The 14467-nt window shown below is 37.0% G+C and overlaps 1 protein-coding gene across 1 annotated transcript; it reads right to left on the bottom strand.

Annotated features, from left to right (window-relative positions):
* Positions 1 to 336: 336 nt before the first annotated feature.
* On the bottom strand, positions 337 to 774 carry LOC126204007 (uncharacterized). The gene has a single exon (XM_049938437.1). It carries the CDS (start codon positions 772 to 774, stop codon positions 337 to 339), a length of 438 nt encoding a protein of 145 aa, XP_049794394.1.
* Positions 775 to 14467: the final 13693 nt, after the last annotated feature.

Here is a 14467-nt window from a genome sequence, read left to right as displayed (position 1 = left end):
AAAATATGAAGCTACTGTATAGTTTTCTAGACTGGAAAGAAGTATTTCCTGTTCTTTAAGCCAATGTTCTGTGAATTATTAAATATATAGGTTGTACCCAGTGCCCAATAATAATTCCACACTTAACAATTTATTTCGTACTGACTGAATATTTTGATGTGAGATTCCCAGTTTTTATCAAGGACTGATTTTTTTATGCTTCTCCATAAAAAACTGTTGTTTCAGTTACTTAGTTTCCTCATCCTGGCGGACTCACAGTTTGCAGATGGCATAGCAGGTGTAGTTGAATGGTTTCTATTGTTGTTGCTTTTGTTGGGTATGGTGGTGGTGGTGGTGTTAGCGGCATTGATTGTAATGATATTGAAAATTCCATTGCTGTTGGTACTTGAGGTGATCAAGAACTGCAGGATGGTTGGCTGCTGTTGCTTCTAGTTTTCTTGCTATTGCTGGTTCTGTCACTGCTGGTTCTTCATCTGCTGCTGTTGTTTCTGCTCCTGTTGTAGATTCAGCAGCTAATGATTGTGCTGCTGATGATTCTGCTGTTGTTGTTGGTACAGCTGCTGACGATTCTTCTCTTGTTGTTGGTACAGTTGCTGATGATTCTGCTGTTGTTGGTGGTGCAGCTGTTATTATTGACTGGGCAGTTAGTGCTGTTGATGGTATATCCGCTGTTGCATAAGATAATGATTTATAAACTTGGTTTCCTGGCAGAGGGATTGAAGGCTGCACTACTCCCCTTAACTCTTTGATAGCAGCAGTTATCTCAGAGCACATACTCGCAGCTTTTTTCCCTTTTACATTACTTTGAACACCATGTCTTGTGATGTGCTGTCTTTTATCGGTTTTTACGTCTATAAATGTTGCATTGGGACTACCTCTACATATTTTTTCAAATAGTCTGTGAGCTCTTATAATTGCAGTATTCACGCAAGAATTTTCTATTAGGTCGTATCTTCTAGGAATGATGACGACATAGAATTTCACTTGAGCTTTCTGATAAACGATTTGTTTTAAAGCTGTTGTCGCACTCTGAGTTTCACTGTGATACACGTCATTTGCTCCGCCGATCACAACACAATGACTACCGTTTGTCAGGATTTTATTACAATCCTTTAGAACTTCACATAGCAGCGCACCTGGCTTAATTATACTCTTTTCCTTAAACTCTGACTGAATATTATTCATAAACATCGCAACTTCTCCCCCAAGACTGTCTGCAAAGATGCGAGTTTTAGTTTTCTTCCTCGGCCTGTCCTGTTTACACTTTGCATATCTACTCACTATTCCTTGAACACACTATTTGTCACCTTTCTTTGAGATGTCAGGGTCTTTAGTAGTGACATCTGATGTTACAAATTCAGTACCATTATCATTTTCGATGAGATTATTAAGTGCACCAAGCTTGCTGCTTAGTTTTAATGGTACATCCACAGTTTTACATGTACATTAAACACTATTTTTCCACCTCACACTTGTTTTTGACATAACGTTTGAGACGATTTACGAGTACTCATGTTTCGCACCACTTCTTCAAGTGTTTTGCTGTACTTCTTGACGACATATAGTTCTTTAGAAAGGCCAGCTGGTGTGGCCGAGCGGTTCTAGGCGCTTCAGTCTGGAACCGCGCGACCAGTACGGTTGCAGGTTCGAATCCTGCCTCGGGCATGGATATGTGTGATGTCATTAGGTTAGTTAGGTTTAAGTAGTTCTAAGTTCTAGGGGACTGATGACTTCAGATGTTAATTCCCATAGTGCTCAGAGCCATTTGAATTTTAGAAAGTTCTTCCATTACATTAGCTTCTATATCTGCATTGCACATGACTACTGCTTCAAAATAACCATTGAATTCCATACCACAGTCACAATGTTTTTGCGCTGATATCCATGACACACAATATGAATGATGCGATCTATGGATGTAAGGACATAATCTTATTTAATCTGTGACAGTTCCTTCACGAATAACGCACCTTCCACATTAACCCACGGTGTACCACAAGGCTCAATTTTAGGTCCCTTTCTCTTCCTAATTTTCATAAACGACTTCCCCCTACACGTTCAACACTCCGAACCAGTGCTATTTGCAGATGACACAAGCATATTAATTGAAGGTGAAAATGAAATGGCTCTAAGTTTAAATGCTAAAGTCACAAGTGAAAATGTCTCAGAGTGGTTTATGAGGAATAAATTACTGATAAACCCTCAAAAAACAGTCGTCTTACACTTCCATACAGAACAAAATAAAAACCCATTAAAACCAAACATGTCAATGGAAAACCAAAGAATTAACAGTGTCACTGAAGCAAAATTTCTTGGCATCTACTTACAAGACAATCTTAAATGGAATTCCCACATCACTTCATTAAATTCTAAACTATCCAAAATGACTTATGCAATGAGGATTATATGGAACAACACAAGTCCTGAAACAGTTAGAGCAGTGTATTACGCTTGCATACACTCCCTATTAAGATATGGCATCATATTCTGGGGAAATTCTCCTCATTGCATAACCACATTCCAGAAACAAAAAAAGATTGTGAGGGTAATGAAAAATGCCAACAGCCGAAAATCATGCAAACCGTTCTTTAAAGAACTGGGGATTCTACCCCTACCATGTATCTATATACTAGAAGTTGTAATGTTCCTAAAAAAAAGCATGCTAAAAAATGGAAATGTATTTATTCAAAATAAATCTGTACATGAACACCATACAAGGGCAAATAGTGACATACACAGACATCATTGTTATACCACACTGTGCAAGAAAGGTGTATATCACTCAGGTTAACATTTGTTTAATAAGCTGCCAAGTAACCTAAAGGCCATAAACAAAATCCATAGCTTTAAAAAATCTGTAACATCATATCTCTTGGAAAACTGTTTTTACTCAGTAACACAGTATCTTGAAAAATAAGTTGGTTGTAACAATATAAAAATGTAAATGTAACAATATAGCAATATAAAAATGTAACAATTTATAAATGTAATGTATACACCCATGTAACAGTATATTAATGTAATATCATTTTGTCCAACATCTAAGGTATGGTATATATCCCACAAAGATTGAGGACGTAAATAAATAAATAAATAAATATCGAGACAAAACAATCACATATTACAGATCAATTTTTAACTACAGATATTAGCATTGCCTCTTGCCAAGAATACATTAGCCACAATGTTCTCAGAGAAAGCTCACCTTCCGAGATCAGATATAGGAAAGATTAATATATTAGTTAACTACAGGAGCATCCAAGGAAAGGGTCTCAGAATTAGTACCACTATTGAAAGTCATGATGTACAGAAAGTATTAGGAACAGGAAGTTGGTTAAAACTGGAAGTGAATAGCCAAGATATCCTAAGCTCACATTAAGAATGGTTATTCCAAGGTCGATGCTGATCCTCTGGTTTAGAGCAGATTAGAAGTTCTAAACCAGAGGCTCAGACCAATGTGCAAAGGTATCAGTTGCGAACTTCTGTAGGATCATCCAAGAAAATGCCCCAGAATTAGTACCGCTTACTGAAGGTTATAATGCCCAAACACCGTTAGGATCAAACAGTTGGTTGAATTCCATAGTGAATGGCAACGAAATCGTTAAAATCAGACTGGAATATTTATCGTAAGGATAGGTTAGTCGCCAGTGGTGGCGGCGTATTTATTGCAGCAAAGACGTCGATAATATCTAGCACTGTCATTACGGATTCACAAAGTGAATTAATCAGCTTGAAGTTAAGCATCTAATGTCGGTCAAAATGGAAATCAGATGCTTTTATAGACTGCCTCTGTCAGGAACTGTAGTGGTAGAGAGCTCCAGAGAGAATTTTCAGAATATAGTCAATAAATTTCGTAATCATATCACTGTAATAGAGGACGATTTCAACTCTCCGGGTATAGATTGGGAGAGCCATGCTATCGAGACAGCTGCCAGAGAAAGGGGTTTGTGTGACATTATTCTGAATTCTTGTCCGAAATTTACTTTGTGCAGATAATTTGAGAAGGAACTGGAGAAAGAAACGTCTTAGACATCCTAGCAACAAATAGCCATGAACTTATCGAATCATTTAACGTAGAGGAAGGTATCAGTGATCATAAGGCTGTGAAAGCAACTGTGAATATGGATATTACAAGAAATGTTAAATAAGATAGGAAAACATATTTGTTTAGCAAGAGTGATATGATACAAATTGCAGAGTAGCTGAGTAGCCGACAACAAATGTTCAGACCTGAGCACAATTGGAAAAAAATTCAGAAGCATTGTTCAGTATGGCTTAGTCAAGTATATTTTGAACAACATCACATGGGATGGAAATAGGGTTGCCAGGTTGTACGTTTTTCCCGTATTCTTACGTTTTTTTACTGTTAATTTCGCCTTACGTTTTTTATTTCCCCATACAGCACTTTCTTCCGTTTTTTTTAAATATTTGGCGCTAAACTATCGCAGAACCCAACACAATTCTTCCCCTTAATATACATATAACAAAAATTTTCATTAATTTGGTTATATTTGTTATTATTTCCGTTAAGATATAGATTTTAGGCTGGCCTACGTTTAAATTGGTACTTCTGACGATCACTCGATCGCATAATCGATAATGTTGTCGATATACTTATTTCCGATTCTGATGTGTACAATTACAGATGTTTGTAAACCAATAAACTTCGTTGCAGTGATAATTTCTTGAATCCATACAGTGGAAATTCTAGTTTTATTAATTTACTTTTGTTCAAGAATTGTAATGAGTTTACCAGCGAAGAAGAAACGCGGCAAGTAAAAGCAGTACAGTCAAGTGTACTTAAAGAAATGGGAAGATACTTTCGTGTGGGTTAGGCGTGGTTTAACTTTTGATAAACAAGCTTTTTGTACGTTGTGTAGGAAGGAATTCAGCGTTTCTCATGGTGGACAGTTTGATCTCAAGCAACACGCTCAGCACAAAGGACAGCAGTTAAAGGAGAAAGCAAGTAGTCAAACCACGAAAGTTTCCAAATATTTTGTGAACTCTAAGAAATCTGAAGCCAACGTTGTCATAGCTTGTGAGTTAGGACTTTTGTATCACACAGTCAAACACAACCTAAGTTATTCAAGTTTGGATTTGATGAAAAATATTATTTAAAAGGCAAGAAAACATTTTATTAACTTTATAATTACACCCTGGACACAAAAAAAAACACATTTACTGAAAAAACACAGAAGTTACACAAAAGCAAAGGATAAAGATATTGACAGCAGTGTCATGGAGCAGCACATAAACATAGACCTCAAGGAATTTTTTTTCTTTTTTTTAAAACTTCCTCCAAAAGAAAAAATCATGAAATTATTGCTTTGTCTCTTGCATGCCTATTTCTGAACATAGAAAATTAAATCGAACTCGTTCAAGGGGTTTCGTCAAAATATCTGCCAACTGGTTGTGTCTATCAATGTCTTCCAAGAATATCTCACCATTCAGATATCTTTCACGAACATAGAAATGTCGGACCTCTATATGTTTAGAATCTCGATGATATTCTGTATTTTTTGCTAACTTCAATGCACTAGCATTGTCAATGTAAAGAACTGGAGGCTGCCCCGACATTTCCACTAATTCTGATAGCAGACGACGTAACCAAACTAACTCTTTCGCTCCTTCACTAGCTGAAATTATTTCCGCCTCGGTTGTGGATGTGGCCCCTACTTTCTACAGCTGACTTGTCCATGACACTGCACCACCTGAGTACTTTGCAAGAATTCCAGTTGTTGAGCGTCTTGTCTGGTTATCACCTGCGAAATCTGCATCAGCGTAAATCTTTAACTCTTCTTTTTTATTATATACAATTCCAAAATTTAAGGTCCCTTTCAAATACCGGAAAATGCGCTTTACTCTATTCCAGTCTTCAGTGGTTGATTCCTCCATAGCTCGAGCAGTTTTATTGACTGCAAACGTGATGTCTGGAAGAGTTACTATTGAAAGGTACATGAGACAACCAATTGCTTCACGGTAGGGTACAGATGACGAAACTTCTTCGTTTTGATTATTGTCCTCACGTCCAATAGGAGTTGAGACTGTATTGCATTCTGCCATTCGAAATCTTTGCAGAATTTCTTCTGTGTATTTCTCTTGACTTATCATTATTGCTCCATCTTCATATTGCTTTATTTTTATGCCAAGAAAATAGTCAAGACTGCCAGTTGTTATTTCGAATTAATGTTGTAAAACATCCATAAAAAGAGCGATTTCTTTCTTGTTACTGCCGACAATCAGGCCATCATCAACATATATTGCCGTATAAACGCTATTTCCATTTTGTCTACTATAAAATAGGCATGGATCTGCATCATTGTTTAAAAAACGTTTGTTCCAGCAACGTGGTGCTTGCTTCAACCTATAAAGACTCTTTTTTTAAGAAACACACTCGACCTGTACCATCTTCAAAACCTTCTGGTTTTTCCATATATACTTCATCTTCAAGTATTCCATTCAAAAAAGGTGTCTTTACATCGAATTGTTCTAGTAGCATTTTCTTTGAAGCAGCTACGGCCAACAGAGTTCGTATGGTTTCATAACATGCCACAGGATTAAAGGCGTCGTCATAATCAATTCCTGCTTTCTGAATACAGCCTTTTGCAACCAATCTGGCTTTAAAGCGAGTACCTCCACTGACTGAGACCTTTCGCCGTAGAACCCAGCGGTTTTGCAATACTTTCGCATTTTCGCATGGTCAACCAGCACCCAGGTATTGTTTTTCTTTAGTGAATGAAGTTCTTCACTGATAGCTTGCATCCAATCTTCCTTCTCGTTTGACTGCAATATTTCTGAAAAACAGTTTGGATCTTTGTAATCAAGTGCATCAACTTTTGTTGCCATACAAAATTCACCACTTTCCATCCAGGTTGGTTTTCTTCGTTGTCTTTAATTCTTCTGTTTCTCTTCATTAGAAGATTCAGCAGCTTTTGCTTTTAGAAATTCTGTTAATTCTTTTTTTTCATCAGGTTCACTCGACTCTTGACTTTCTCTAGAATCGAGAGTGCCAATTTTTTCTTGAGTTTGACTTCCTCCATAAGTGTACAGCCTAGGAGATTTACATAGGTTATCTTTAGATGAATTCGGATCATTAAATTCTTCCTGAGGGACTTCAAATTCAACATGATGACTATGTAAATCACAAACAATTTCTGGCTTAAATTTCACATTGTGACTCAACACCACTTTTCATTTAGATGGAATCCAAAATCTAAACCCATCCTTGTCATTAACATATCCAACAAGTCGTCCAAAAACTGCCTTATCATCAAACTTGGAACGGAATTGTTTGTTTATGTGAACATAGCAGCCTGTACCAAAAATTCTGAGATGATCAAGTCGTCCTACTGGTCGATTAAACATTAGTTCATAAGGGGTTTTATTTTCAACTGAAGATTTTCCAGTACGATTTATTAGGTAGACTACTGTGTTACACGCCTCTGCCCACAAACCTTTAGGTAACTTACTCGGATTTAGCATTGACTGGGCAGCTTCAACAATGGTCCTATTTTCTCGTTCAGCCACACCATTTTGTTCAGGAGTGTAAGGAGGAGGAATCAGAAGCTCTATTCCCCTGTCTGCAAGCAGTTCACTGACATTCTTATTGTTAAATTCTTTGCCACCATCACATCTAAATTGTTTGACAACATGTCCATTAGTTCGTGCTACATTTAAAAACTGCTTAAGCACAGTACACACTTCACTTTTGTGTCTTAAAAAGAAAATTCGACGAAATTTACTAAAATCGCCTTTGAAACATACATAATAATGCTTACCTCCAAAAGATTTCGTGCTCATTGGTCCATTGACATCCGTATGGATTAATTCACCAGTACTGGTAGAGCATATTGTTCATGTTTTGAATGGCAGCCTATGCATCTTTGCAACTGCACAGCCATCACAAAATTCACTCTTGACATCTTCCACATTAATATTCATTCGTTTTAAAATATTCTTCACATGTTGTTTATTTTGATGACCAAACCTTTCATGGTACACTTGCAATGTTTCAGATGAAATCATCAAGTTAACATGATTAATTTTTGAATTTCTAACAACATGCATGTTCAACAGATAAAGTCCATTTTTCACATAACCTGTCATAACAATATTGCCATTGACTTGTTTTCGAACACAGACATTATTATAACTAAAATTAGTACTGTAGCCTCTGCAGGCAATGGCTCTCACAGAGAACAGATTAGCACCTGCATCAGGGACGTACAAAACATTGTCCATTCTAGCATTGTACCATTTATTGTTTCATCGAATTTGGATGTAAACTGTTCCTTGACCGTACGCACACATTTTGACATCTTGTTTTCCCAATGAAATTACTTGAGGAGCATCAAATTTACTATACAAAACAAAATACTGTTCATTGGGAGTGATATGATTTGTAGCGCCACTGTCGCAATACCATTTATTTGGGTCAGTGTGATTACTGGTACACACACCCATAGTGTATGAAGTAAATGCAGCGTGTTCACTTTCTCGCTTCTTCTCTTTTCTTTTATTGCAGTCACGAGTGTTCTGTGGACACTCTGCTGCCCAGTGACCTAATTGTTTGCATATATTACACGGAAACTTCTGTTTTAATTGTGACTCCGTCATCTTTACTTGCTGATTACTTGTTTGCCGTTTTCTTGTTTTAGAAACGACGAAAGCTGCACTTCCATTAATGTCTTGTTCACTCAGTTCAATAGTACAGAGTTTTTCAATTAATAAATTCAAGCTTTGCTTTTCTGTCGGTATCGAATCCCAGAGATCCTTAAAATTGTCGTAGTCTTTTCCCAGTGTAGACAAAATTCGACCATTGAAGATTCTTTCAGATAGCGTATTTTCTTCGTGTTTTGCTAATTCATGGTTCAGGTCCACAAATAACTTTTGCAGTTTGGCCACATGTGCACTAATATCTTCCGTTTCATCACGTTTAATACGGAAAAATGTTTCAATCAACATATTCAAACGCTGAGTACTGCTACATTCCAATCGTGAGCGTAATTTGTCCCAGATTTCTTTAGCATTCTTGCATGTTAAGACGAGTTCTGCAACAGGTTTACTTCGCGCACTTGCTGTAAGGCTTGCTGCCTTTGCGTCGTCCTTGTGCCATACCACATACGCTTCTTTTTGTGCACTTGTCGCATCTTGCGGCAACTCTACACGTTCACGCGTACCGTTAATAATATCTTCTAGTCCACATGAACGCAGCACCATAGAAATATGCCATTTCCATTTGGCCCAGTCCTCAGGTCCTTCAAGCTTATCAATGCTGACCTTATAATCGCCGCTAGCAATCAAGTTTCTTTACAGACATAGGCTCATTTCAAATATTGTTTTGATTAAACTATGTTGTTTGCCTTTACATGTGTACTGGGCCCATAACCTGATGAAAAACATTATTTTAAAGGCAAGAAAACATTTTATGAACTTTATAATTACACCCTGGATACGAAAAAAACACATTTACTGAAAAAAACACAGAAGTTACACAAAAGCCAAACAGTAAAGATATTGACAGCAGAGTCATGGAGCAGCACATAAACATAGACCACAAGGAATTTTTTTTTCTTTTCTTTTAACAGGGTTGTAGCAATAAATTGACGTCATGTATATTCACAGATTCAGAAACCGCTGTAAAAAATTCCTGTGGCAAGACAAAGGAAGAAATGTTGATGAAAAACGTATTAGCACCTAAAAGTGCCAGTAATGTTGCTAATATTCTAAAATCTCCTGAATATAGTAAGTTTTTCTCAGTAGCAACAGATGCTTCGAACAGAGGCAACAGAAAGATGTTCCCAATTTGTATAAGATACTTTGAACCTTTAGTAGGTGTACAGAACAAACTGTTGACATTTATTGAACAGCCTAATGAAACTTAAAATGCAGTGGCAAAGTTAATTGTTGATAGCCTGAGAGCCATTCACAAAATATTAGTAATTTAACTGCATAAAGTGCTGACAGTGCTAATGTGAATTTTGGCAGGAAACAATCTGTTTATCAATTACTGCTTTCCATAAATTCCAACCTGCAGAAAGCCAGTTGTTCAAACCACATGGTTCATAATGCGATACAACATGCTATGGAAGAGCTGGAAAATGGATGTAGAGAATCTTGTTTTGAAGATCTGTAATCATTTCATCAACATCTCTTAATAAGATTTCATGTGAATTTGATTCTTTCTATGACACATTGTTGAAATATCTTGAAAACATTTATGACTTCTCAGCTAGTAATAAGTGTGCAAGGTTGGAACCTCTTTCTTTGAATGGGGAATTACAATATTGTGATTTTGAACTTGCAGTGGAAACACTTAATCTACAAGATAGGATCAACCTGGATCAGCTATGTGAAGAATTTTGTGAAGAGAAAGATAACTTTACTAACTGTTTCACTAAGGATGGTGATGTTGCGTCTAAGTGGGTAAAATTCTTCACACTAGTGCCTCAAGAAAAAGTGACAAATATCTCTCAGCTCATGTGTTTTATACTAAGCATACCAGGCACAAATGGATTTGTGGAATGAGTGTTTTCGATGATGAAGAACAAGTGGACTGAGGTTAGGAACAGGTGTTCACCAGAACTTATAAAATCAGAGCTTCAAATAGTAATAAATTATGACATGTCCTGCAATGATTTTTTAACCACCTACATAAAGCTAAATCAGTTTCAAAATGCGATAGTGATATGAAGGAATAGGGCTTAGGGTGTAAATATGAGCTATTTTTGATTGAAAATGGCATTTAATAAAAATATGAATGCACTAGCCATTAAAAAATATGTCCATGAAAAATCTTCCTTTTTTGTGAAGAAAGTGACAACCCTAGATGGAAAAGACCCATCTTGGTTTAGTAGCCATGTTAGAAAATTGAGCTTCATCACATATTCAAAAGAAGTCAAAACCTAGCATGGAAACAAAAGCTGAAAGAAGTGAAAATAAGCATAAGGAGATCTATGAGAGGAGTGTTCAATGAGACTGAAAATAAGATTTAGTAAACCGATCTGTCTAAAAGCCCTAAGATGTTCTGGTCTTACATGAAATCAGTAAGTGGGTCGAAATCATCAATTCAGTTACTGAGAGACCATACAGACTCCGAAACGGAAGATAACGGAGAACAGGTCGAAATACTGAATTCAATCTTCCGAATTTTTTTCACCATGGAAAATCATAATATGGTCCTTCCTTTCAATCATCTTACGAACAGCAAAATGGCAGATATGGAGCTAACCCATCACTGAATAGAAAAGCAACTACAATCTCTTAGTAGCGGAAAGGCATCAGTACCAATGACAAATCTGCAATTTTCTGCAAAGATAATGTGCAAGAACTTGTTCTCATTCTAGCAGCAGTTTTCCGTAGTTCGCTAGAGCAATGAAGTGTACCTGGCGGCTGGAAAAAAGCGCAGCTCGTTCCCATTTATAAGAAGGGTCGTAGGAAAGCTACATGTAATTATAGGCATGTATCATTGGCATTAATGTGTTTTAGAATTATGGAACATGTTTGATGCTTAACAATTATGACCTATAAAAAGCAATGTGGATTCCGCATAGATCATGCAAAACTCAGCTGACTCTGTTCCTCCATGAGATCCATAGCGCTGCAGACAATGGCGCTCAGCTTGTTGCCACATTCCTTGAGTTCGGGAAGGCATTTGACACCATGGTGCACTGCCATCTAGTGGGAAAAAAATGAGCTTTTACCGAGTATCGGACCAAATTTGCTACTGGATTCAGTATTTCCTTTCAGATGGAGCTCAACAAGTCGCTCTTAATGGAACAAAATCGACAGATGGAAAGGTAATTTCCAGAGCACCACAAGGAACTGTTTTAGGACCATTACTATTTACAGTGTACATAAAGGAACTAGTAGAAAGTGTTGGACGCTGTTTAAGACTGTAGATAATGTGGTTGTCTATAAGTAAATAGCAACACCAGGAGCGAGTAGAGATTTGCAAAATCACATAAAGAAGACTGACAAATAGTGCAGTCTCTGGCAGTTGACCCCGAATGTAGATAGATGTAACATATTGCTCATACATAGGAAAAGAAATCCACTGGTGCACAACTATACTACTGATGAAAAATTACTGAAAATAGTATATGGTGTAAAATATCTAGGAGTCACTGCTCAGAGCATCCTTCAGTGGAATGACCACATAAAGCAAACGGTATGAAAATCAGACGCCAAAGTGAGATGCTTGTAATTCATTCACTAAAGAAGTGGCTTACAACGTGTTTGTTCTATCGATTCTTGAGTTTAATTCATCAATATGGGACCCAAACCAGATAGAACAGATACAGAACATCCAATGAAGAGTAACACGTTTTGTCAACAGATAATTTACGAGGCGCGAGTGCGTTACACAAATGCTAAACTAACTCCAATGGCAGAAGCTACAAGAAAAGCGTTGTCCATCATGGAGAGGTTTACTGCTGAAATTTCGAGAGAATACTTTCTGGGAAGAGTTGGACAACATGTTACTTCCTCCCACATACACCTCGCAAAATGGCCATGATGAAAAAATTCGATAAATTAGAGCTAATCCAAAGCATTGTCGACAATCATCGTTCCCAAGCACTTTTCGCGAGTGGAACAGGGAATGGTGGATCACTTAGTGACACCAGAAGTACCCTCTGCCCCACTGTCAGGTGGCTTGCGGATTATTGGCGTGGATATAGATGTAGAGCACTAACACTAAGATATATTTAAAAATGTTTGAATTTGATTTCATTGTATAAGAGTAGAAGCAGAAGTGGTTCTCTGCTACACAGATCCAGATTTTGACAGTGGAGAAGATAGGAAGTCTTGATCAGGATCCCTTTTGCAAGTCCATGGAAATATAGTTCGCTGGGTGACAAAGTGACAAAGCTGCTTTTCCTTATGTTCAATTGAAGCCGAATATGTGGCTGTGTTCACAACAGCAGCTGAACTTCTGAGGTTCATGCAACTGTAGACTGACAAGGATTTCAAGATCAACTGCCCAGTAAAGATTTTCGAAGACAACAACTCTTGTATTAGTTTGCTTGGAAGATGGGGCAACATCAAAGAATGAAACACATCGATAGTAAATACAATATTTGTCAGAGATTGTGTGAGCAACAGAATTATTGGTATTTGCTACATAAACAAATATGAACAACTGGCTCACTTGTTAATTAAGCTATTACCTTGTTAACAGTTTGAAAAGTTACAACATCTTTTAAACAGTATCAAAGTATATACATGACACAGTGACCATGGTGCTCATTTTCTAGAATGAAATTACAATGAAATCACTACGCTTAGCTGCGTGCAGGCGTTGATATACGTCAACAGGGACTGTCGAAAGTGTGTGCCCCGGTCGGGGCGTAGTGATTTCATTGTAATTTAATTCTAAAAAACGAGCTGCATGGTCACCAATGGTATCTGTTCTTTCGGAAATGTCCGAAAGAACAGATACCATCTTTATATATATATATATATATATATATATATATATATATATATATATATTTAACGCTCACCGGCCATTTGACCATCTTCTTCTGTGCGGATGCACGAACAGTGCCCGAACTCTTACGGAAATCGATAAAAAGCCGCTAGTAATGAGTATAATGGACAGGGGCACTATGAATATAGTGCGGGACAATAACTTGGGAATGTGGGTCTCATGGGAGGCGTGCCAGAGATAAGTCCCTGCAGTTGCAGTATCCTCTGTGTCCTCGGTGGCTCAGATGGATAGAGTGTCTGCCATGTAAGCAGGAGATCCCTGGTTTGAGTCCTGGTTGGGGCACACATTCTTGACTGTCCCCATTGACGTATATCAACGCCTGCTTGCAGCTAAGCGTAATAATTTAATTATAATTTCAGTATCAAAGTAGGTTGAGAGATAATTGAATTGAGGAAGAGTCTTGAGTATCGCAAATTCAAACCTCTCAAATTACTTTTTTTCGCTATGCTCATTTCATTTTTCGATTTAAAACCTCATTAGGACCAAAATCATTTAATGGAACAAAATTCATCTTTGTTTCTATTTTTAAGTCCGGGAGGCTTTACCACAGTTTCGTTATGATCAGTTGATATATATAGCTTGAAAGAGTTTTTACCTATATCTTTAATTTTTTTATTTTCTTTATTGGTTTGAAAGTTTTCTTCATTTCATTTATTTAGTGAACTTTGTAAGAAAAGTTAATAAATGTAAAATATGTGTGGAATAGAATTTTTTCAATATCCCCATTTAATCCTAAAAGATTCTTAGATCCTGTTTGGTGGAGGAAAAACAAATGAATTGCAGCCATAGCTACGATGATAAATGGTAACACAAAATGAAATATGAAGAATCGATTTTAGGCTGCAATATGAAATCCTTCTATTCTGCTTATTGAAGAGCTCCTTTACTTCATTCGTGAGATGATAACTCTCTGATAATTATTTTTTATTCTATTTGTTGATATGTGTTTGTTTTGTGATTCAGATTATTTTTTCT

Source organism: Schistocerca nitens, chromosome 9, assembly GCF_023898315.1.
Source record: "Schistocerca nitens isolate TAMUIC-IGC-003100 chromosome 9, iqSchNite1.1, whole genome shotgun sequence".
In the NCBI taxonomy this organism is placed as follows: Eukaryota; Metazoa; Arthropoda; class Insecta; order Orthoptera; family Acrididae; genus Schistocerca; species Schistocerca nitens.
This window is presented reverse-complemented; position numbering and strand designations above follow the sequence as displayed.